This window comes from Micromys minutus (genome assembly GCF_963924665.1).
Source record: "Micromys minutus genome assembly, chromosome: 32".
Taxonomy (NCBI): domain Eukaryota; kingdom Metazoa; phylum Chordata; class Mammalia; order Rodentia; family Muridae; genus Micromys; species Micromys minutus.
Window position 1 is genome coordinate 11,582,619 of NC_137967.1, and position 23,590 is coordinate 11,606,208.

The following is a 23,590-nucleotide window of genomic DNA, read 5'->3' on the forward strand; positions in this document are numbered from 1 at the left end:
TGGTGGTGGGAGAACTGGGTTTTGATGTTGCCAGGTTGTCTTGGTTTCTGTTTCTTAGAGCATTGCGCTTGCCTCTTGCCATCTTGTTATAGGTGATGCTAGGTGATCTTGTCTCTTACTGGAGCTTATTTCTCTTGTGGGTCTGTGGGCCCGTGGTCTCCAGAGGGAGATTGCTACTTGGTGTTTGTCTCTGGGTAGGCTGTGAGTTCTGATGGCAGAGCCCAGACCCGATGAGCTGGGTGGGGTCTGGCCTTGGGCTAGAAGCATGTGCTCCCAGGCAGCACTGCCACCTGTACCGTGAGAGTTCTGGGGGGGGCGTGCTCTCCCTGGATAGACAGTGGGCAGAAGACGTTGACCCATCCTTCAACTTAGGATGGAGAGCCCTCCTGCAGCTCTTCCGAGCACCCAGCGACCTGTGGCTTGTTTTTGAGCTAGGGTCTCACTTCTGTAGCTCTGTTCTGTAACTCACTATGTAGACCAGGCTGGCATCAAAGTCACGTAGATGTACCATCCCGCTGCTTCAATCCGACCACTTCAGACAAAGGTGCTTGCTTGTTAAGGGTTTGTTAGGCCACTGACCTTATAAACAGTTACTGTGGTTTCAGGCTTTATGTCGTATGACTCCGCTTTTAAGCCATGCATTGTTTTGTCTTCTTAATATTATAGATTGAAGATCCAGGTTGCTTCTGGGTAATTATAAAAGGATGTAGTCATTTTTTAGAACAAGAAGTTGACTACCAAAAACTAAACAGTGCTATGAATGACTTCTATAACAGCATGTGTCAAGACATAGAAATAAAACCATTAATGCTGGAAGAAGGGCAGGTATGTACCTAAATGTGCTTTGATTTCAGGGTATTAAAACAGCTTAAAATGCAAAATATTTTATAGCTAGATAGTAAAAGTTTTGGAATATTTTAGCTCTTTCCATCATTACCTGTGACTGGTTTGTTTTGCACATGCTAGAACATAGTCTTGGAAGAAGATGGTTAGGCAAGGTTCTCCTGCCACGGTTCAAACTTGGGCCTTGGCAGCAGGGACTTTTACTGGCAGAGATATCTCACCTGACTTTTTATAACATGGGCAAAGGAGACAGCCCATAGTCTTCGGGGCCCAACCATGTAAATTCAGGCCTTTAGCAAGCAGGACATGGGGCTGGGGCTGTTTTTTGTTTTTATTACTCAGGCTTTGGGGCACTTATATTTCTTTATTTTTTATTCTATTTGTTCCATGTCCTAGCTTCTCTACTACCTGGAGCAGAGGATACTTAAAATTATGAATTTTTGACTCCTGGAACTTTGATTAATCTTTTCAGACTATAGTTAACTGTGAGCACAAACTGTTGCTAATGGGAACCACTGAAGAAACAAAAACCATCCCCAACATCTTTCCTGCTGGACAGTGCTTTCTGAGGATCGGTCCAGCTCCCTGCCGCTCTGCCCTGTGGTCAGCTGAGGGACCTTATGTTTCTCATTTGTGACAACCCTGACCTTGTTTCCATTTTGCAGGTGTGTGTGGTGTACTGCCAGGAGCTGAAGTGCTGGTGCAGGGCTGTGATTAAGTCCATCATTTCTTCTGCAGACCATTACCTGGCAGAGTGTTTCCTTGTGGATTTTGCCAAGAATATTCCAGTAAAATCTAAAAAGTACATATGTGTTAATTTTGTCTTACATGCCTTAAGGAGACAGATGGCAGTTTTAAAGTAAAGTGTCAATAAAGGAAATACATGTAATTGTTTTAAATAATTTTAAAGTTATATTTTGAATTATGTGCACATGTGTTTGTATATGTGTGTGTGCTCACACCAGAAGACCATTAGATCCTTGGAGTTAGACTTAGAGGCAGTGTGAGCTACCCAGTGTGGGTGCTGAGAATCAAATACAGGGCCTCTGTCATAGCGGCATTGAGCTTAACTGCTAAGCTATCTCTCCAACCAAATCAATGTTGATATTTAAAGTAAGGAAAGACTTGGAGCACAGGGAGTCAGAATGGGGCTCACAGGTGGCTTCTTTCCTGAAAGGGCAGGGCAAGCCATTTCTCTGTATCTCTTGAGCTGCTGCCATCTGGTGTATTCCCTTAGTTTGCTTATGGGCAGAATAGGTCTTAGAGGGAGATTAGGAAAGATTAGAGAAGACTGAGGAAAGATGCTGCCAAGAAGTAGAATTTTTTTTCTCATAGAGAAGGAGAATGCAGACCACTGTTAGGGTACACTGGGCAAAGCATGCAAGCATACATCTTGATTCTCGTGCCTGAACTCTTAACACACAATGTTAAGACCATAGATTATATGCAGTGTGTAGATATACACATAAACTTTATACATAAAACTTAAGTTTTCATTTCCTCCTTAGTGAACAGTATATTATGTAAATGTGCTTTAAGTGAATTTGTTATATTTTTTACTTCAATAAACTTATTTGTATTTTACTTTTAAGCATCCGAGTTGCAGTAGAGTCTTTTATGCAGCTTCCATACAGAGCAAAAAAATTCAGACTTTACTGTACAAAACCTGTGACGTTGCACATTGACTTCTGTGAAGACAGTGCTGAGATTGTGTAAGTATCTGATTTTGAAAGCTTAGAATACTGGCACTCATTTTATTTCTGTATGCGTTTGTTTCCATTCTCATTGGTTATAAAGAGCACAATCAGAGAAAGAACAAAATCAGGTTAATTGATTCCACTTACATGCAGGTTTGAGCCACTAGCCATGGCATGGCATTGTGAGGTCACTGTGTGAGGGGGTCCCTGTAGATGTCCTATAGGGAAGTGGATTGTGAAGAGCTCTAGTGCAGATTGACTTCATCAGCCTAGATGGACTTCAGGGAGTCTAATACCAGGCGGTTTATTCCCAATGTGTTTAAGCCCAGTGTAATTTAAGAAGGGGGGGGATCTTGGTATAATACAATCCTTGGTACACAAGGAAGCACAATTACAGTGAGACTCAACTCAGGCTACATAGAATGTTCCTCAAGAAGATGGGCTCTAGAGATGGCTATCTGTGCTAGCTTAAGGGCCTACGGCTCTGGCCCCGTCTCCACCATACAGATAGCACTGAGGTCCTTTGGACTGTAACCACCTCTGATCCTGGTTGTGGAGCCTGGGGAGCCCCTGGCTGTAAGGGTCACTTAGATTACTAACCTCTTCTGGTCCTGGTTGTAGGAGTTTGATATGGCTTGGCCCAACAGATAACAAAGATCACCAGGCTACTAATTGCTTCCACTTGAAGAGCAAGTTTTTCATCTTTCTCATTGGAAAGACGATCCTGTGTACTTAGTCTTCCTGGTTTTTCTAGAGATCTGTGGGCACAAAGACCTTCCTGCTATGCTCCCAACAACTGTTCACTTCCAGATACAACATAAACTCATTGAATGAGGGGATAGCGTTTGATGTCTTGGTTATCTTAGAAATAAAAATAAAAGACAATGCCTGCTGACATGGAACTGCTGTGGTGTTAAAGTTCTCAATGAAATGCACTGAGAGAGAACACGGTTGACAATAGGCCATTTGAAACAAGGATAATACGGATTTCTTTTTGCTTATTGTTTTTTTTTTTCTTCAAAGAAATAGACAATTATTTTATAGAGCATTCTAATGTAGCCCTTTGGTGGTTTCTGAAATCAATAAGATAGCTGTTCGCATGTACAGATTTTGTATGTGGGGCTCTCCGTTTCACTCTCTGTTTCTTTTTATTTTGAGTGGTTTTGATAACCTAAAGTTAAAAACAGGGGAATCAGGGCATGTTAAAGAAGATAACATAAGAAAACCAGCTGTGGCATTATATTCCTGAAATCTACATACTACAGCAGCTGAGGAGAGATGACTGCTTGTTGCCTGGGTGATACTGTGAGATCTGGTCTCAGAAGCAAGCAGAAAGAATACAGAACATAAGACAGTTTACAGGGCTGGAGAGGTGGCTCAGTGGTTAAGAGCACTAGTTGCTCTTCCAGAGGTCCTGAGTTCAAATCCCAGCAACCACATGGTGGCTCACAACCATCTGTAATGAGAACTGGTGCCCTCCTCTGGCATATAGTCATGTATACAGGTAGAATGCTGCATACATAATAATAATAAAGACGGTTCACTATAAGTTTTGATAACTCTAATACTAAAAATGAGTAAATCTTTTTCATTTTTACAATTTTTTTTCTCATGAGAAATTCATAATGAATCTGGTTACCAAATCTTTTCCCAGGTGTTCTGCCGCCATAACCAAATTGCTTTGAAATAGCTGAACTTCAATATTATTTTCTCCCCTTAAAATTTTTTTCTTCCTCACATAATATATATTCTGATTAGTTTCTCAATTTGTTCCCTCCAGATCCACTTTATTTCTGTCTCTCATTAGAAAACAGGCTTTTTGGAGATAATAATTATAGATTTAAAAAAAACCCTGCACATTGAAGTTAGACAAACAAACCCTAAGAGAAGGCACAGGAAACAGATCCACTTGTTCCCATACTCAGCGGTTCTACTGAAAACCTTAAACTGAAAGCCATAGCAAATACACAAAGGGCCTGCAGACCTGTGCCTGCCCTGTGCATGCCGCCTTAGCGTCTGAGTTCATAGGAGCTTTGCTGTCCTGGTATCCTCCATCCCCTTTCGTTCTTTTTCTCTTTCTGACTCCTCTTCCTTGGGGTCCCCTGATCTCTCAGGGGAGTGATTGGATAGTCATTCCATTTAAGGTTGGGTGTTCTAAGGTCTCTTACACTCTGCTGTGGGTCTCTGTATCTGTCCCATAAGCTCATGGAAAAAGTGTTACTGATGATGGATGAGCGGACACTGACCTATGAATATAGCGAATGTCATTTTGTTACTACCTTAAAAAATACTTGAGGCAGAGTCAGTCAGATCTCTTGAGTTGTAGGATAGCCAGGTTACACAGAGGAAACCCTGTCTCCAAAAATAATTAGAAAAGAACACTAGTATTTGGTTTGACCTTAGGGTCCCTGGGCTATCTTGTCTTAGGTTGTTTGTCATCCAAGCAGTGTCAGATAAGATCCATCTCATGGAGTGGGCCGTAAGTCAAATCAGATACTAGTTGGTCACTCCCACAAGCTTTGTGCCACCATTGACCTAACATGTCTTGCAGTCAGGACACCACTGAAGACTAGTGTCCGTATTCTTAGCTAGACAGGACAATCTAAGAAAGAGAGACACTCAAGGATGAGATAAGGCTTAGCAAGCAACAGGGAGAATAGAACCTCTGTGGGCTGAACCCCCAGTAGCTTTGGAGAAGTGTATTTATTATTACCCAAAAGTTAAATTTACAGGAAGTCAAGTTGTTCATACCTATGTGCTGTGTGAAGGAACACATGAACCACACACTTCTTAGTTCTTATTATGTACTGTTTGCAGAGCTCAATAATACAGGAATTCCAGGTTTGCCTGTAATGTCATGTGACTGAAGTCCTGTGAAGGCCATAAAGCTACTTTAGAAATGGAGCTCTCACAAATCTCAAAAACCAATCACTGGTCAGATCCAAAAGATTTCCTCAGGGCTTAGGTCCAACTAAAAGCAATCCCAGCACTCCAGTGTTCGAGCCAGATACCACAGCTTTTCTAAGTTTTTCACTGCAGGCTGGGTTTGTGTTTACATTTCTCTTTTGGTGGTGTACAGAGGACCTTCCTGCACCAAAAACACTAGCACATAGGGATGTAAGAGTGGTTTAGGCACTTGACTTCTTTATGTTCAATGAGTTGAATAGTTGTCTTCAGCAATGGAGCCTTTTTGTCCATTGTCTTGGCAAAGCCTGAGTTGTTTGGGGATTTTCATGGGACCCCTTTGGCCAACAACTTAATTTGATGTAATGCAATACTGGTACAGGAAACTTGGTTTCGGGATGAGATGGTTAGTTGGGACTCTGTCTCCCCCATTACTTGAGGATTTCATTTAGATCTATTTACTCTGAGATGATGTCTATCTCATGGATGCAGCAAGATGGATTTGTGGATCCTGTTTTGCATTCATCCTGTTAGTCTGTCTTTTTATTGGGGGAAATTAAGACCATTTTTATTGAGACACATCAGTGCTTAGTGTCTGTGGATTCCTGTTATGTATGTTGGTGATGGTGGTATGTGCATATGCATGGTATTTACGTGCACAAGTGTGCTTGAGTGAGCTGTGCTTCCCCTTGATTTGCTGGTCTAGGAATATTTGTACGCTCTGTTTTCTTGGGTGTAGTCAACTTTTTCAGGTTGGAGTTTTCCTTCTAGTGCCTTCTGTAATTCTGGATTTGTAGATAGATATTGTTAAATTTTGGATTTAACATGGAATGTTTTATTTTCTCCATCTATGGTGATTGAAAATTTTATTGGGCAAAGTAGTCTGGGATGAAATCTGTGGTTCCTGAGAGTCTGCAGCACATCTGTCTAGTACATAAGAGTCCCTTCTGACTCTTAGAGTATCCGTTGAGAACTAGCTGTTACTCAAATAGGTCTGCCTACGTGTTACCTGGTCTGTTTCCCTTTTGGTTTTTAATATTATTTTCCTGTATATTTATTGTTTTGATTATTAATGTACCTAGGGAACTCTCTCTTCTGTTTCAGTCTATTTGGTATTCTGTATGTTTCTTGTATCTTGATAGGCATATCTTTCTTTGGGTTAGGAAATTTTTCTTTTATGATTTTGTTGAAAATGTTTTCTGGGCCTTTAGTCTTTTCTTCTCCTTCCTCTATTCCTATTATTCTTAGATTACTGAGTCCCAGATTTTCTGGATGTTCAGTGCCAGAGGGTTTGTTTGTTTTGTTTTTCTTCTGAGTTCCTGATAGGTGTAGCCATTGGGAATTCCAAGTAAAATGTGTTTCTGTGTATTAAGGCTGACATTTGGGGACAGAAACAGATTGGGTATCAGGCTGAGGGGTTCACAGGAAGGTAGGTGTTCCACCAGCATCTGCTGAATTCCCCAGGAATGGGGCAGAGAATGAAGAGAGGCCACAGAAGAAGGCTTGTTATAAACTAAAGATGAGAACGGGATTGGACTTTAAAGAATGGAGGGAGAGGTGAAGATCTACAGTTATAGGCTCTGTAAAGTCCCTGGTCAGAGTGGCTTGTGGGTTCCCATGGAGTGCCTGCTGGGACAAAGCAATGATTGGGGGTAGAAGGGGAAGGTCTGTGTGGTCCACTAGAGATGGGAGCAGGATAAGAAGCTGCAGTGTGTATTCTGCTACAGAGATTTGAATGAGACTGGGGGCTTGGATATGTAGGAGCAAGGAGAGGTGAAAAATCTGTGCTTAGCTATCTGCTTTCCTGGCCAGTGTCATGCAGATTCCCAGTAGATACAACTTGTTAACTAAATGAGCCTAAAGAAATGCCTTAAACAAGTGTATGGGGTTCATTTGAACTCCCTTCCCCTTTAGCAGGACTAAGCAGCTGCATAGGTCTATGCTCTCTGCAGGAGCAGCAGAATCCCCAGGGCAGCTTCATCCTGAAGGCCGCAGTGAGTGAGTTTATTTTAGGAAGACCCGAGTTCTGTGCTTGTTGCCAGGCAGGGAATCCCTGGAATAAGCTGGGTAGCCAGACTAGCTAGATCGGTGAGCTGTTTCAGTAAATAAAGTGAAACACACTAATGGAAAACAAGTAATGTCATCTTGTGGCCTCCACCTCCACTTGCACCCACGCACAGCAACAAGTACACACATTCTCTGTAGCTGTAGTGGTGTATATGCATGGACCCCTCCCTGTCCTTACTTCCTTCTCTCAGCATCTGACCATGGTACCAGTGTTTATACCAGGCATTCCCTGCACTGGCGGTGCTGCTGGTATGGTCATCACTTCTGTCTAGGATAGATGCTAGTTGGGATTGTTTTCTGTCTCCTGCCTCCTGTAGAGTTACAGGCAGTGTTGCTCTTTTCCTCAAGCCCTATGATATTATGGAAAGAAAAGCTCCAGGGAACAGACCCGCTTTGACTTTTCTGATATGTCCTGGAAATGTTCTATTGCAGAAGCTACCTATCTGGAAGCTCTCATGGGCTCTTTGTGAGAAGCTCATCCATTGCTCAGTCTTCCTCATACCATCATCAGTTTGCTTGAGGTGATACATTGCTTTTGTGGTTGGCCTTGGATTGTACATAGATAGGCAGGTAGTAAACTGGTTGTTAGTAACCTGGAGGCCTGTGTTTCCTGTGTAGCTGCCCTCCAGCCAGCCAACCACTTAGGTATCTTGGCCCTTGGGTACTGGGAATGAGCCTCTGGGATGGTAGCCTGTGCTTACTCTGTTCCTGTCACTAGCTGCTGGGTTCTCCAGGTGTGAGGTGGACACCAGCCTGCGTATCACAGCACCTCAGAAAAGCTGTTTGCTTCTTCCTGTTGCCATTACAGGATCCCAATCTCAGGACTGCGTGATTCTCAGGGAGATTCTTGTCAAGTTTCCCTTCAAAAAGTCTAGCAATCTCTACCATCTTTTTGTATTTATAGAGTGCTTCTTGAGGGCTGAAGAGAGATGGCTCAGCAGCTAACAGCACTGACTATTCTCAGAGAAACTGGGGGTGATCTTCAGCACTCAACATGGGTGGTCACAGTCATCTCTAACTCCTAGTCCAGGGACTCCATTACCCCTCTCTGACCTCCACAGACACCAGGCATGTACTAAATGGTGCACAGACATACATGCAAGCAAACTTCCACACACCTAATAGAATTTTTTTAAAAAGTGCTTCTTTGAGCCTTAGAACATGGGTCAGTCAATAAAGTGTATGCCTTGCAAACAAATCTGAATTTGAATCCCCAGAACACATGTAAAAGGTGGTGTGTGGGTGCGTGTGCCAGTAACCTTATCCTGGGGGAGGAGGAGTGCTGACAAGGTCTTTGAAATGTGTTGGCCAGCCAGTCTGGAAAAACTGATGATATAGTCTCCAAAGCTGGGGGAGAAGGTGGGGGGGGGGCGGGGAAGACAAGTGATAGAGGAAAGAATCTGACATTGACCCGACCTTCCGAACATACCATAGGCTTGTGAGTACACACTGCACACCTATACCATACACAAATAGAAACCACCTAAAAGATTCTCTTAAAAGTGATTGGTTTTCCACACAATGTTGAATGTTAGCTCTGGTGTTAGATCTCTCTTCTTCTGCTCTCTTATGCTTACACACACACACACACATTCATACTATATTGAGTTGTCTCTTGAGTTTGCTGCCTGATAAGAATTTTTTTAAACAAAGTCACTAGGTAATTTTTCATATATAATATGACTTGAAGTCTTTATTTTGTTTTTAGAAATTTTTAACATTCCCTGATTGTAATGTGCTTAATCTCTCAGTAAAAATTAAATGTATATTTTTGAATACCAATCACGTTGGACACCAGCCATGTGTGTCTCTCATTTGATCTTTAAAGCAGTTGTTGGAGGGCAATGTGGTTCTCTCTTTTTTTTAAAAAAGATTTATCTTTATGAGTACACTGTAGCTATCTTCATGCTCACCAGAAGGGGGCATCAGATCCCATTATAGATGGTTGTGAGCCACCATGTGGTTGCTGGGAATTGATCTCAGGACCTCTGGAAGAGTCAGTGCTCTTAACCACTGAGCCATCTCCCCAGCCCAAGGTTCTCTTTAATGACTAAAACCATGAGATTTCTTGTACTATTATAGAAACCAGTAATAAGACTGCTGCTTGGGATTGTTAAAGGGAGCATTTTTATTGTTGCTATGAGGGAGAAAATAGACAGAGGTGTCTGGAAGAGTCCAGAGCAGAGAAAGAAAGTGGTAGACTTGAACATGGCACTCGGACTGGCCCTGGCCAGGGCAGTGTAGAAGAGAGGCAGGAATAGCAGGGATAGAGAAGAGAGCACAGAGAAGGCTGCCAGGAGGACAGCCTGAATAGCAAGGGGGAGGAGAGTGAGGTGGGGGCTGGGAGCTGGAAAGAGTGTAGGGAAGGGAGGCAGTGAAGAGGGCTGGCAGGACTTTGAAATATGTAACAGGGTGGGAGCCTGCAGGCCAGCAGTTGATAAGCTGATAGGCACCACAAGTAAGTAGGCTTAAGTCCCTTCTGCAAAAGGTGAAGGAAATGACTCCTTTTGGTAGAGGGGAACAGGTTTCACATGTTCCTGAGGAATGCTGGCTTTTATGTAATCACCAGAAATTGTCCTTATAGTCTGGGTTGGGCCCATGTCTGGATATTTGGACTGCCTTTTGGAGTTTGGGGAATTGAAGTTTTCTCTGGACCTAACATTAACAAGCTTTGTTTTATTTTTGTCCCTTCTAAGCTTCGCTGTCCTGTGTTGGCAGTGCCTACAGCTCTTCCTCTGAAAGTCTTTGTGAGCAAGCTGCTGGAGATGAAAAGGAGCCGGGGCCAAAGCACTGAGTGCAGGCCTCCCAGTCAGTGTAGCTGGCTTTCCCACGACTGACTCCAGAGTTAGTTAATCAGTGCTGCCATTCCCTGTGGCAGCCAGTGATGGATGGTGCATGCTTAGGCTTTCTCTTCAGGGAACTTGTACTATGTTTGTGGGAAATAGATTTGTTGTAGACGACTGGGGACAGTGGTGGATTGACAAAAGGTACCATACATTGGCATGAAGGGGGAGGGGAGTATCATCTCCCCAGGGCCTTTGTATCTGTCTGATCTGTGAAGGTGGCATTTTTAGATACATCTGGAGTCTACCCTGACACAGCTATCACAGGTTCCTGTCTGTGTTCAATGCTTGGTGTTTAGGGTCAGAAACACCCATTATCCAGCTAACAAAGTAGCAATGGTATAATTAGCCTGTGGTTTTTACTTAATGAAGTTGCATCTGTTGCTGTTCCAGACCAGCCACAAAATGGGACAGTGCAGCTATCCAGTACTTTCAGAATATTCTAAAAGGTAAGACCAGGGTATGTTTGCAAAGTGCTTTAAGCTGATACCTGTGGCGGCTTCCTCTTCTGTTGCCAGATGCCAGACCCACATGCGTAACGGTTTGCCCTCCTTATAGGGCCCCTAAGTTACTCGAAGCCTCTTCCATGCCAGGAATCACATTGACTATGCTCCTGTAATTTTGCAGGTGGAATTGGATATTTGTGATTGCCAACTGAAATAAAGACCTGTCTGGTTGTCATAGAGGACCTTTCTTACAGAAACAGTCCCAGCTTCTCAGATTGTTTCTAAATGCTAAGGGGACACAGAGTGAATGTGTGTGTGTTTTCTTGATCTAGCAGTTGATGAAAAGCCCAGCTTTTGAGCAAGGGATAGTAAGTGGACATTTGTTGTGTAGTAATCATCATTGCTAAATTAAAGCATATAAAACATCTTTAACTGTGTTGGCAACTGAATACTGCCTGCAGCATCTTAGTCAGTATTCCTGTGGTGGCACCTACCTGCTAGGACTGCTCTACAATTGTATGAGACAAGCCTGGGTGTTACTGGGTGCCCAAGTGAGACCATACTTACTTTAAATAAACATTAACGTCAGCTTATTTCCTTGTCCATTTATTGCCATTTAGCAACTACCCAAGTGGAAGCAAAACTATGCGCTGTGGAAGAAGATACTTTTGAGGTTTACCTTTATGCAACAATAAAAAATGAAAAAGTAAGTGAAAGACATGTGGGGGTGGGGATGTCTTAGGGTTGATTTTATGTCTAAGGACTGAAAATATTTATGAAGTTCAAGAGTTGTCTGGTGGCATCTTTAGGGTTTAAGTGTAGAATCATGTGATTTAGAAATAGAGATTTTCCTTTTTGTATCTTTTCTTTTTTTTCTCTTACTGATGTTCCAGAGATTCTGGGTCTATGTTGAACAAGAGTGGAAAGAGTGGACCTTTTCCTTCTCCTCTGTGAGATAAGGACTCCATCTGTAGGCCTGGATGGCTGGGAACTCACAGAAATGTACCTCTGCTGCCCAGGTGCTGGGACTGAAGACATGAGCCACAACTCCCAGCCTTATTCTCAGCACTGTCCTAACTGTGAGAACACACTCGGTATTAGTCACAGTGCCGCTAACTTACTAATGCCAGCACTCACATGCAGTGATTACAAGTATTACCTGTATTCTGGGAAAAGAAATTTGTTAGTACAGCAAAGACACAGTTTTCAAAAGCTGCTCTGATAGTACCCCTCCCATTCCTTGTACTCTGGTTCCCTATATCCTGACTTTCACTCGGGTGCAGAATTTCATGACACACCCGTGAGCTGCATCTGTCAGTGCTCTGACCCTTATGAAGAGCTCTTCCTGTATGTGCCTGTGTGAAACTACACTCTCTAGTATCTTTGGGATTTTCCAGTTTTGTCCAGTTAACACTCATGTAATTGTTTCCTCTGGGTCCACAATGTTCCTTCTTAGGTTAATACCTAGGAGTCTAACTTCTTGATAGCGTTGTTGACATTTGGAAGCGGCCAAAGTAACACCACTTTAAGTTGTTATTGTCCATGTGGGAAATTTCACTTGTTCTGTGTGTTTCCCCACACTTTTGGTCACTCCAGTCTGTGTGGAGGATCTCATTGTGGATGGAGTGCACATTTGCTTGAATACCAGTGATACATTCACATGTTTATTTGTAATCCATGCTGTGATAGAGTGTTCATACTTTGCCTGATTAGATTGCTTTTATTTTATATTGAGTTTTTCCTTTGAAATCTTTATGAATGTGTATGTGAGGATACATCTGTGTACATGTTCTTGTGTGTATGGATGCGTGTGGAGGCTACAGCACAACCTTGGCTTCTTCAGGAATGTTGTTCACCTCTTGAGACAAGGTTTCTCAGTGGCCTGAAACTCACCAATGGCCAGCAAACTCTAGGTACCACCCGCCTCTCTAGATCTGGGATTACTATTGTATTCCACCATGCCTGTGGAATTATTATTTGGGTCTTGAGGATCAAACTCAGATTCTTATACTGACAAACAGTCCCTTTACCATAGCTCTTCATCCCCCAAATGCTTCATTTTGGATGCATCTCTGTCCAGTGACTTCATTCTATATTAGTGTCCCATCTCTGCTGTGAGCCTGTCTTTGCCTCCAGGTATTGGGGTTCCAGGTGCTTCCATCATGCCTGGCTTGAAGCATTAAGGTTTGTATTGTGTTGGTTTGGTTTTGGTTTTTGGATACTGTTTCTTTGTGTAGCCCCTGGTTGTTCTGGAACTAGTTGTATAGATTACCCTGGCCTTGAACTCAAGAGATCCACCTGCCTCTGCCTCCCCAGTGAAGGGATCAAAGGCAAGCACCACCTTGAATCCCATCCTGGCAAAGAATTAAGGTTTGATAAGATGGAGTTTTTTCCAGTTTTCCTGTTTGTTGTTAGTGGTCTCTGTGCCTTGCCCGATTATGTGAGCACCCTCTTCTTCTGAGGTATGCCTTAGATTTTATGAAGTTTATTGCTATTTTCTGATGAGGGGGCTCATGAGAATCTTTTGGCTTGTTGCTAATATAGCAGGAACCAAGGGGTGCTTTTGTCAAATTATGCTCCATAAAATAATTTTTCAGGAATTTGGGACTGAGTTTGGGTTACTGATTTTTTTGTACATTCACTTTACCCATCTGAATGGCAATTCATAGGATGTTTAAAATTTTTATAGGTTTGTGTTAATGATGATCTAGTTGCAAAGAATTTTGCTTATTATGTGTCACCAATGGGGAATAAAAACCTGAATACTTTGGAGAAACCCAGGCTGAATCTCAATCCGATATCCTGCTCCAATAAGCTCAGCCCATCACTTACCCTGTGGCCAATGCTTCTGCAAGAAAAAGACTGTCACAGAATGGAGAGTGAGTATTCTGTGTTTCCCCCATCCTTGGCATACTAGGCTTTGTCTGAGCTCATTCCTGCTTGGAAACAGAGACTTCCGTTGACCGTGTTTAGTGATCAAAGTTTACTCCTCAGGAGCCTGAGACCAGGAGATTCTGATCTTCCTGTTAACATTGGGCTACATTTTCAGAAGTTCAGATCATACGTGCTTTAAAGATTTTAACAAAATTAGGTTTTGTATAGTTTCAGACACCTAGAGAGCTTTTTATTACAACTGATGCTTAGTGTGGACCCTGGATACAATTTAAAATGTTCCCTTCTGCTTTCAAATTTGCCAGGTCTCCTCCAACTTTACAGCATAAACAAGAGCAGACTTAGGTAATGACGGTTTCTGTTTCATGTCTTAGTTCTGAAATGCGGTCTGCTCTTTCAGACTCTCGGAGCTTAGATTTTCTGGCACGGTCTCTGCGGCATACATGGTGTAAGGACATTGTCAGTGACCTAGGACCACACGCTGCAGTTCTGGGTGAGTCCTGCCAGTTTGGTTTCTTTCATAGCCAGCACAAAGTCATACTCTGAGCATGCAGTGCAGAGTGAGTCCAGGGCCTCACACAGGCTGTGTCACTGAGTTTTATTAACCCTTAGTCCATTTCTCTGTCTTTTTAAAAAGTAGGTTCTTGGTTCTCTGTTGTTGGCTCTGAGTGTTCCTTGTCTACTTTAGTTAGCACTCCTTTTTCAGATGGACCATCGCAGTCATTTCGTTCTAGTGAATGGCTTGTTTTCCTCTTTAGTGGCATCTTTTCTGCAATGCTTGATTTGATTTATCATCATTTTTAAGGGATTTTGCAAAAGATTTTCATAAGACATAATGGTCCTTCATTGTCTTGAAATGCTATTTTCTGGCTTAGGCATCAGGATAGTGAAGGTTTTGTAGGATGCGCCAGGAAGGGACATTTTTAGTCATTCAATTTCTTTAAGACATATCTATCCTTGTTGCTTATTTTTATTTTGTTTGGGAATTTTGGAAAAGTATACATATTTTTTAAGAAATTTGTTTTATCTAGAACAGTGGTTCTGAACCTGTGGGTCCTGTGATAGGTGTCAGATTTCTAACAGTAGTAAAATTACAGTTATAAATTAGCGACAATGTTATTTTGTGGCTGGGGGTCACCACACCAAGAGGAACTAAAGGGTCCCAGCATTAGGAAGGTTGAGAACCACTGGTGTAGATGATCAAATTGTGAGCAGAGTTGTCCATTCTTCTGTCTTCAAATGCCTTAACGTGAGTATAAACATGTAGGGAATAGCCTTTAGCAGCCCTTCAGTGTCTGTGGCTCAGTAGTCATGTCCCTCCTTCTTTCCCTGTTGCTCTCTCATCCCCTTCCTCTGCCCCCTAAGCTAGAGCCTGAGCAGTTTTGTTGCTCATGCTGTGGGCTAAATTCTGTGTCCTAGGGATCCACATGTTGCAGTCCTGCCCTGCAGTGTGGCTGTGTCTGCAGATTTAGCTCAGTGGTGCCATAGGATGGCCCTACTCTGTATAGGTATAGAGCCCTTAGGAGAGGAGGAGCCCTGTCGACTTAGTGAGAAGACGGCTGTCTGCATACCAGGGAGACAGCGCTCTAGGGCCCACATTGGCCAACACTTTTTTGATCTTGGATCTGCAGCATCTAGAATGATAAGAAAATTTATTTTCCTTTTTGACTAATACTTTATGGTTTTTAATTTTATGTGCATTAGTGTTTTGCCTGCATATGTCTGTGTGAACTGCAGTTACCGACTACTGCGAACAGCCATGTGGGTACTGGGAATTGAACCCAGGTCCTCTGGAAGGGCAGATAGTGCTCCTAACTGCTGAGCTATCTCTCCAGTTTAGAAAATTAATTTCTGTTTTTTAAGAAACTAACTCAGACTGCTGTATTTTGCAGTTGTTTCATAGTTTTTTCATATTTCTCTGTAAACATTGTTTTTTGTTTGCTTCGGCACTGGAATTTTCTACCTCAGTCTGTGATATAGGAATATAGATCCTGTCTCTGACGGTTTCTCTCTCTCTGTTCCTCTCTTGAACTGTCAGTTACACTTCATAAGAAGGTAGGAAGAAATAAAAGACAAGAGTTAGATAACATCAGCAGATAGAGTAGCTTTAATTAGAGAGGTGGTGTCTCGGGTCTGGCACAGGACCCAGCAACACAGTGACCATGCAGATTAAATGCTTCAAGCTGGGGCCTCTGTGGCTAAGAATAGGGAAGAGGAGCAGTGTTTTGTTAGGGACAGAATGGGTAGTTAGTTTCTTCCCTTAAAGAGTTGTGTTTGGAACTGGAGGGTCTGTTATCTCTGCAACTAGCTGGCTGCTTTTCTTCTGCGGTCTCCAGGAGTTTGGGGCAGGGGCAACCCTTTTCTTTGGCAATTCCCAAATAGCTGGCTTCTTGGAAATTTGAGCTCAGTTTAGAACCTTGGCTTTTTGAGGGGCAAGGGGAACATGTCTTGTATATTTTGGAAAATATAGTCTGCCAAGTTAGAAAAACTGTTTTCTTCTTAATAGGTTGGAATATGAATTTCTACAACAATTTTTAAAAAATGATTGAAGGAAGATCTTTTTAAATTGCATTCATTTAATGTGTACGTGTGCATGTGAGTGGGCAGATATATACCATGGAATACCTGTGGAGGTCAGAGAGCAACTCTTCCTGCATGTAGGACCAGGGATCAATCTCAGGTCATCTGACTTGGCAGCAAGTGCCTTTACTTGATGAGCCATTTTGTCCATCCCAAAACAAGATTCTTAGATTTAATTGCTACAAGTTTAATATAAAATCTGTTGGATAATTCTTGTATTGAGTCTGTATAACAGTGCTTGTTTTTATTATTTTTGTCCTATTTTATATAAACCGTTTTAAAGATAGCTTTTTATCACTATCTTTATTTCACAGATAAAGCTGCAAACTATAAGGATTCCTTGACAAACTCACCTAAAATTATGTTTGAGAAGAAGCAACAGAACCTCCCTTTAAAACACATGGATAAGGTTGTATCCTTAAATGCCCACTGATGTATCTTTAAAGCTCACATGATGGAAATAGCCTGTGAACAACAGAGTGTACACTTCATATTTAGAACTCCCCAGAGTAGTTTATCAATGAAAATATAGTTTGTCTGTTTTGATGGAGAGGTAACTGGCTCCCCCTTGTCGAGCTTTTGTTTCAGGTGAGTAGAAACCTATCTGTAAAAGTAGTGACCTATCTCGTGCTCACTCAACATAGATGCATTAGTATATGGATTTGGGAGACTTTCAAATAATTTCAGTTCTAATGTGGCTTACAGTTATTTTGACAAAAGACAAATGAAAGTAATTTAGACATTTTAAATGTGAAATGCCAATTGCCTGCTGTTTGACATTTTAATGATTATGTGACAGCATAACCATCCAGTGTTGATTCTCCGTGTCTGTGTGCATGAAAACTTCTTGAATGATTGTTGATGAAAATAATTTGCATTGTATTTTGGTTCCAAGAAATCTTAAAAGTGTATCTTTTTCCTCTCCCCCCTTCCTTTTCCTTCCTCCCTTCCTCTCTCCCCTCCTTTGTTCCATTCTTACAGTGTATTGAATCTTCTGTTTACTGGCCAACAAAAAGAGGCATAACCATATATGCTGATCCAGATATTCCAGCAGCAAGGTATGATTTGAAAATTGCATTCAGTAAAATAGAGCCTTAGGGCAGTATGATGTAGTCTTACATAGTTATCCTTCATATTATAGGGTTTGGGAGGCTTAGTTCTAGGACTACTGAGAATATCAAACTGTGTGTACTCAAATCCAGATCTAAAAGTATGATGGAATTTACATAAAATCTGTATACATTTTCATGTATATTTTAAGTCATCTCTACATAACTAATGCAATTTAAATACTGTATAACTAGTTCTTAATACTGTATTGTTTAGGGAATAATGTCAAGGGAAGAAATCTTCATGTTTAATATAAGCTGTTTGTTTTTGCAAAATATTTCCAGTTTGGTTGGTTAAGTGCATGTGGATGCCACAAATACAGTCACATGGTCAGTAAGTATGTAAAAGGTGGATGATGATAGACTAGTCTCTCTGTCCCCAACCCCTGCCACTCAAAATAACAAGGTGGTCTGGGAAATTTTTTAAAGAGACAACTTTTTTGTTTTGTTTTTTTGAGACAGGTTTTTTTTTTTTTTTTTTTAAGATTTATTTTTTGCATGTGAGCACACTGTAGCTACCTTCAGACATACCAGAAGAGGGCATCAGATTTCATTACAGATGGTTATGAGCCACCATGTGGTTGCTGGGAGTTGAATTCAGGTCCTCTGGAAGAGCAGCCAGTGCTCTTAACCAGTGAGCCGTCTCTCCAGCACAAAACACACTACTTCAAAGGAAAACATCTTCTGTAACAACTGGTTAGCTGACAACACAGTGGACTGAAATGTGGGTCTAGAGTCCCTGTGCTGCCTAGTTGGACACAGCTGTATCATAAGGCTCACCCCGTGAACGGCACAGAGTGGCCGTGAAGGACAGTGAGTAAGCACAGGCCACAGCAGCACAGCTCAGCAGCTTACATGGTTGGAGAACGCCAAGAATAGTTCTTGTCTTCTCCAGAGTCTCTGACAATACCCCTGTCCTCATTAAGATGCACATGGTAACATCAGTGAAATCACTCAATAGCTGTCTCACGTTCTCTGTAGGGCTCTGGTATCCGCTCTTTCCAGGACTGTGGTGAGTGGCTGCATGGCTGGTGTACATATACTTAACCTGGGATTGTCCTTAGACGCCAGCATCAGTAACAAATTCACACACACACACACACTCAGTATTCTAAGTATTTTCCCTCCATATCTGTCAGGCTAGACTGGGGCTTCTGGGAAAAATTGTTTTGTTTGGGCCACCTAGGGATCAGCAGCAGGAATAAGATGGTGGAGATTCCTCTTGTACACAGATCACAGGCTCACCATTTCCTCTGAGTTCAGTGACGGGTTTTCTTCTGTAATTTAGGACACATTGCTGATAGCTGCAGGGTTGGAATTACTGAGATTGAATATGGTCTTGGGGCAGGACCAGAAGAAAACAGAGATAGAAAGAAAAGCAACTAGAATTCCTCATACTTAGGCTGAAGGGCCCAGCCTCTCGTTTCTTTAACATGCCAGGGCTCTGAAGTCTTCTGGCCTCTTTCCCTTAAGGGAACAGGAGCTAGGCCCTGGAGTCTTCTCTTTCTCTGTAGCCTCCTAAGCAGCTCTGGCTTTGAAGCCCCAGCACACTGAACTTATATAACTGCCAACTGGTTCCTGATTGGTTGGATGTGGGAAGATGAAAAATAGAACCACCGTAAAAGACATGTAGGCCTGGTGGAGGGAGAAGACAGGTACCCAGTCCTTTGCCTCTGCAGGGATGGGGAACTAGTAAGGAAAGGGCTGGTCGCTCCTGGTTACTACTGAAGTCTTTGGAGGCTGCCTGCTGCTTTCTGGCTTCTTTTCACCAGGGATTTCACTCTGCTTGAGTTTGGTATTTGTTTTGGTTTGTTGTTTTATGGGTTTTTTTTTTTTTTTTGTTTTGTTATTGTTTTTTGATTTTTGTTGTTGTTTGGTTTCTGTTTTTATTTCTTTAGTAGCTACTCCTGCTGTGCTAAAGGCTTGAGGCTGCCAGCTATCGGAAGGCTTCATGGGTTGGTTGGGCAGGGCATACAGACAAGGAGAAGATCCTGACCCCCAACAGTTCCTCTGTCCTGCAACTGAGGCTTGTGGTTTTCTCAGCAGCAGGCCTCATCATCTGGGTTCTGGTGGGCAACCAGTAGCAGTAGAGGGTCGCCTGTATTAACTTGTGAATGAGTCTTTTCATGGGTTTCGGTTTCCAGTGGGTTTAGCCAGAAGCCAAATGAGAAGCCACTACGACTGACTGAGAAGAAAGACTGTGATGAGAAGAACGGCTGTGTAAAGTAAGGCTGTGTCTGTCTGTCTGTCTGTCTGGGCTGAATCAGTGTGCTTGCTTGGTTTCTTTTTTTCCTGACTTGGATTACTTATTGAAATAATTGTATAAAATGATAAGCAAGGGTTTACCCCTATTGTACACTTCAAACCTCCATTCCCATAAAACAGTAAGTATTCGGGGAGTCCCCTGTAGGGCTTTTAAGCTATGTCAGGGTGGGGTCACGTTAAATCTTGGTTCTGGTGTAAGGGGTGGGTCTCATTCTGATTCTTTCACTGAAGTGGACAGTGTTTGAATGGTGTTGGGTACAGTTTTATACATCTATGGCTGTTTATTTTAGTGGGTAATGCTTTCCTTCCCAGTTTTCTGATGTTAGATGGGTTTACCTCCTCCTCTCTAACAGCAGAGTAATTTTATTTTATGCTTGTTTAATTCACAAAAGTGGTTCATACCCATGATATTTTTTATACTAGAGGCTACCAGCTTAAACAGTTACATCTGGGTAACTGGCTGCTCTATAGTCACCAGACTGACACACACAATAGTTTGTGTCCACCCTCTCACTGTTCTCTATCACTGCGAGGTTGCTTAACCACCTTTCAGAACCACCCCATGCCCTTTTTGGCCTCTGACTAGTACAAGTCTTGCAGTGTACAGGAGTCAGGTATGTTGATGGCTGGTGTGGGGCTCACAGTGGGGCTGGTGGTTTACACTTCTAACGCTGGCACCCTCCAGAGAAGCTCACCTGCTCAGAGCTTACATTGCTATCATAAGTGACTACTCTTCTTGGAACAAAGAATTTTTTAAATTATAATTTAGTTTGAAATTGTTATTGAGTGAACCCTGACAAACTATTATTTTCATGCCTCTGAAAGCCTTGTCTTCCCACTGTCTTGCTAAGTGCTCTTTGTTTAGTCCCAACTGAAGGAAGACGATACAGTGGTTATCTGTCATCCGCTGTACATTCCAGGGAGCTGGAGAAAGTCAGTGTCTTAGTTAGGGAAGGAAAGGGTTTGGCTTGTTTGGGTTCCTACAGTTCCACATTCTAGTCCATCACTGAAAGAAGTCAGGACAGGAACTCCAACAGGGCTGCTACCCGGATGCAGGAGCTGATGCAGAAAACTGTGGAGGGGTACTGCTTAGTTACTTGCTTACCATGGATTGCTCAGCCTGCTTTCTTACAGAACCCAGGACCACCAGCCCAGGGGTGGCACCACCCACAATGGGTTAGGTCCGCCCCATCAATCACTAATTAAGAAAATGTCCGACAGCTAGATCTTATGGAGGTGCTTTCACAACTGAGATAAACATAGAGCAAGGGTGTCCAGCACAGGCAGGGCCTCAGCCAGGAAAGGACACTACCAGAAGGCTTTCAAAGATAATTACAAAACCATTGACCTAAAACCCAACTGAAACAAGGGCTATTCATGAAAAGTAATAGCCCCTGAGTCCCTAAGCCCTGTGAGGGTGACTTGAAACAGAGCATGGCAGTAAGATAGCTCAGTGGGTAAGGGAGCTTGCCACCAAACCTAATCATGAGTTCAATCCCCAGGTCCCATATGGAAGGAAAGACCGACTGCCTCAAGTCGTCATTTGATTTCCATACCTGCATAGATGTACATACACAAAAGTAATAAGTGTGGGGATTTTGTTTTGTTTGGTTTGGTGTTTTCAAGACAGAGTAACTGTATGTAGCTCTGGCTATCCTGGAACTTACTCTGTAGACCAACCAGCCTGGCCTGGAACTCACAGAGATCCTCCTGCCTCTGTGTCCTGAGTGCTGGGATTAAAGGCGTGCACCACCACTGCCCTGCTACATGTGTATTTTTAAAGGCTTTAGGACTGCTGAGATGTTCCTGCAAACAACGTTTCTTGCTGACAAGCCTGAGTTGGATCCTCAGGACCCCCATGGTAGAAGGAGAAAACCAATTTTTATCAGTTTTATCTGCTAAACTATACCTGTTACTTGTGTGCACATACATGCACATAAATGTTTTTAAAGGTTATAAAATGTTTTTAACACAACGGCTGGGGAAATGGTTGAGCAGTAAAGCAGTTAGCATGTAAGGAAGAGTGTGGGAACTTGGGTTCTCAGAACCATGAAATGCTGAGAGGACATGGCAGTGATCCTTTCATTCTAGCCTCAAAAGACGGGAAGGGAATTCCGGGTGCAAGCTGGTTTTCTGGTTTTGTGGGTTTGGCTGAGAGATCATGCCGCAAATATGATTATTATTCCCAATCTCAGCCTCTCCACAAATTCAAACACACAGAAACACATACATACATACCACACATAAACATGACAGGTAACTCTTCAGTTTATAAAGGCGTATAGAACACAAAGGGAGAGGTGATTTGTAGAGAGGAAATTTACGTACTCTTCAACATGCCTAACCCATACCAAAATTAGAATGTTATTTCAGTACAAGGATACTGCTCAGGAATCCTCCCCACTAATAGCGCAACTACAAAGAAAGCCATTCAGTCTTGGCATGCAACTGTGAGGTCACCAGATCATGGACATTCTCCACGTCCTCCCCAGGGTTCATCTGAGCAGTACAAATGAAGAGGGAGGAACAATGGTTTTTCAACCCTATTTTCTCTCAGAAAAGGCTAAGTCAAAAGATGTACTGCAGAATGAGAAAAGGTACTAAAGGAAAAAGAGGTAGGGAATGATGCGACCAAGAAGAAAGATTTGAAATGGCCCTGAAGTATTAGGACTGAACCAAGAAACTAGACCCTACCATAATGAATTTATTAGCAGTCAAGCAGCTGTGTAATCTGAAAGAGGTGGCCACAGTCAACAAGAGGAACTTTATGAGCAGTCATCCAAATGGGGCAAGTGAACCAAGAAGACTTACCAACAGATTGCCAGAGCTTATGCCCAAACTGAGAGTCGCATTTCAAAGAAGAAAAGTTTAAGGGCACCATCCAGCTCTCAGCAAATATCTGGCAGAAGTTTGAACCGCATGTGCTCAAGAAACTGCTAGCGGGGGCAGTGGAAATCCTGAAAGAGTGAGAGACACTGCCTACGTCAGCCAGGAAAGAGAAAGAACTAGGGCAACAGATGCTTCTGAGGTCACAGAGTCCTATGTAGAAGCCATAACACGACCCAAGAGATGCCAAACAATACAGTTTGGAGCTTGAAACAGTGTACAAGGCCTTCAAAGAATACATCCACAAGGAGCCACTCATCAAGGAGAGGCAGCACGTCATGGCTTCTGCTTTAGTTCATGCCTCTAGGTTCTTGCCTTGCTTTCCCTCAAAGGACTGTGACCTGGGAAGTGTAAACCACATAAGCCCTTTCTTCTCCAAGTTATTTTTGGTTAGTGTTTATCACAGTGGTAGAAACTCCATACCAAGTTACTATCCCCATAACCAGGAAGAGTACCTGGGACCAGCAGCACTTAGCCTTCTCTGCTAGAGCCCATGGCTTCATTTCCTATTTGTCATGCTAATGGCACTGTTCACTCAGCTGTGTTTCTTTCTTAGACCCATGCCCTTCACATAACTCCATCTCCCAGTAGTAGGCCATCATACACATTCTGGACTGATGCCACCCATTCTTTTGGGATGAGTGACAGAAGTATGTGAGATCCATCTGCAGAGCAGAGGTCCATTCAGCAGTGTTGTATGCCATTCACTATTCCTGGGGAGGCGTGGACCAATGACCACATACCTCAGCCACAGATACTAACAAAATACAGCTTTGCAATCTGGTGAGTTCAATGGGGTCTTTTGTCTGAGTAATAATCACTCAAGACAACCAAATCACAAAAAGCTCATCCCAGCGTTGCTAACAGTTCCCAAAACCTGGAAACCTGGAGTGCACTGCAAAACCTGCAGACAGCTCAACAGGTTGGAGAGCGTCCTTTCCAGATAGCTGAGCTGTCTCTGGTTCTTCCAGGCAGTGTTGCTGGTTTGAGGGTGTTTTTCAGCAATCCCTACAACTTAACATATGCTTGAGGAGAGGAGCCTTAGGAGATTCCTAAAG

The 23,590-nt window shown here is 42.7% G+C and overlaps 1 protein-coding gene across 1 annotated transcript in view; it reads left to right on the plus strand.

The window, feature by feature from the left end:
• Positions 1-617: 617 nt before the first annotated feature.
• The window catches only part of TDRD12 (tudor domain containing 12), a gene marked incomplete at its 5' end in the record, with an annotated part of 46,645 nt that continues 23,672 nt past the window's right edge, over positions 618-23,590 (plus strand). The window contains 10 exon segments of the mRNA XM_080908210.1: positions 618-664; positions 666-825; positions 1,509-1,645; positions 2,436-2,555; positions 10,748-10,803; positions 11,421-11,506; positions 13,490-13,679; positions 16,587-16,681; positions 17,254-17,330; positions 19,526-19,606. Coding sequence (XP_080764336.1) covers positions 618-664; positions 666-825; positions 1,509-1,645; positions 2,436-2,555; positions 10,748-10,803; positions 11,421-11,506; positions 13,490-13,679; positions 16,587-16,681; positions 17,254-17,330; positions 19,526-19,606 — 1,049 coding nt within the window.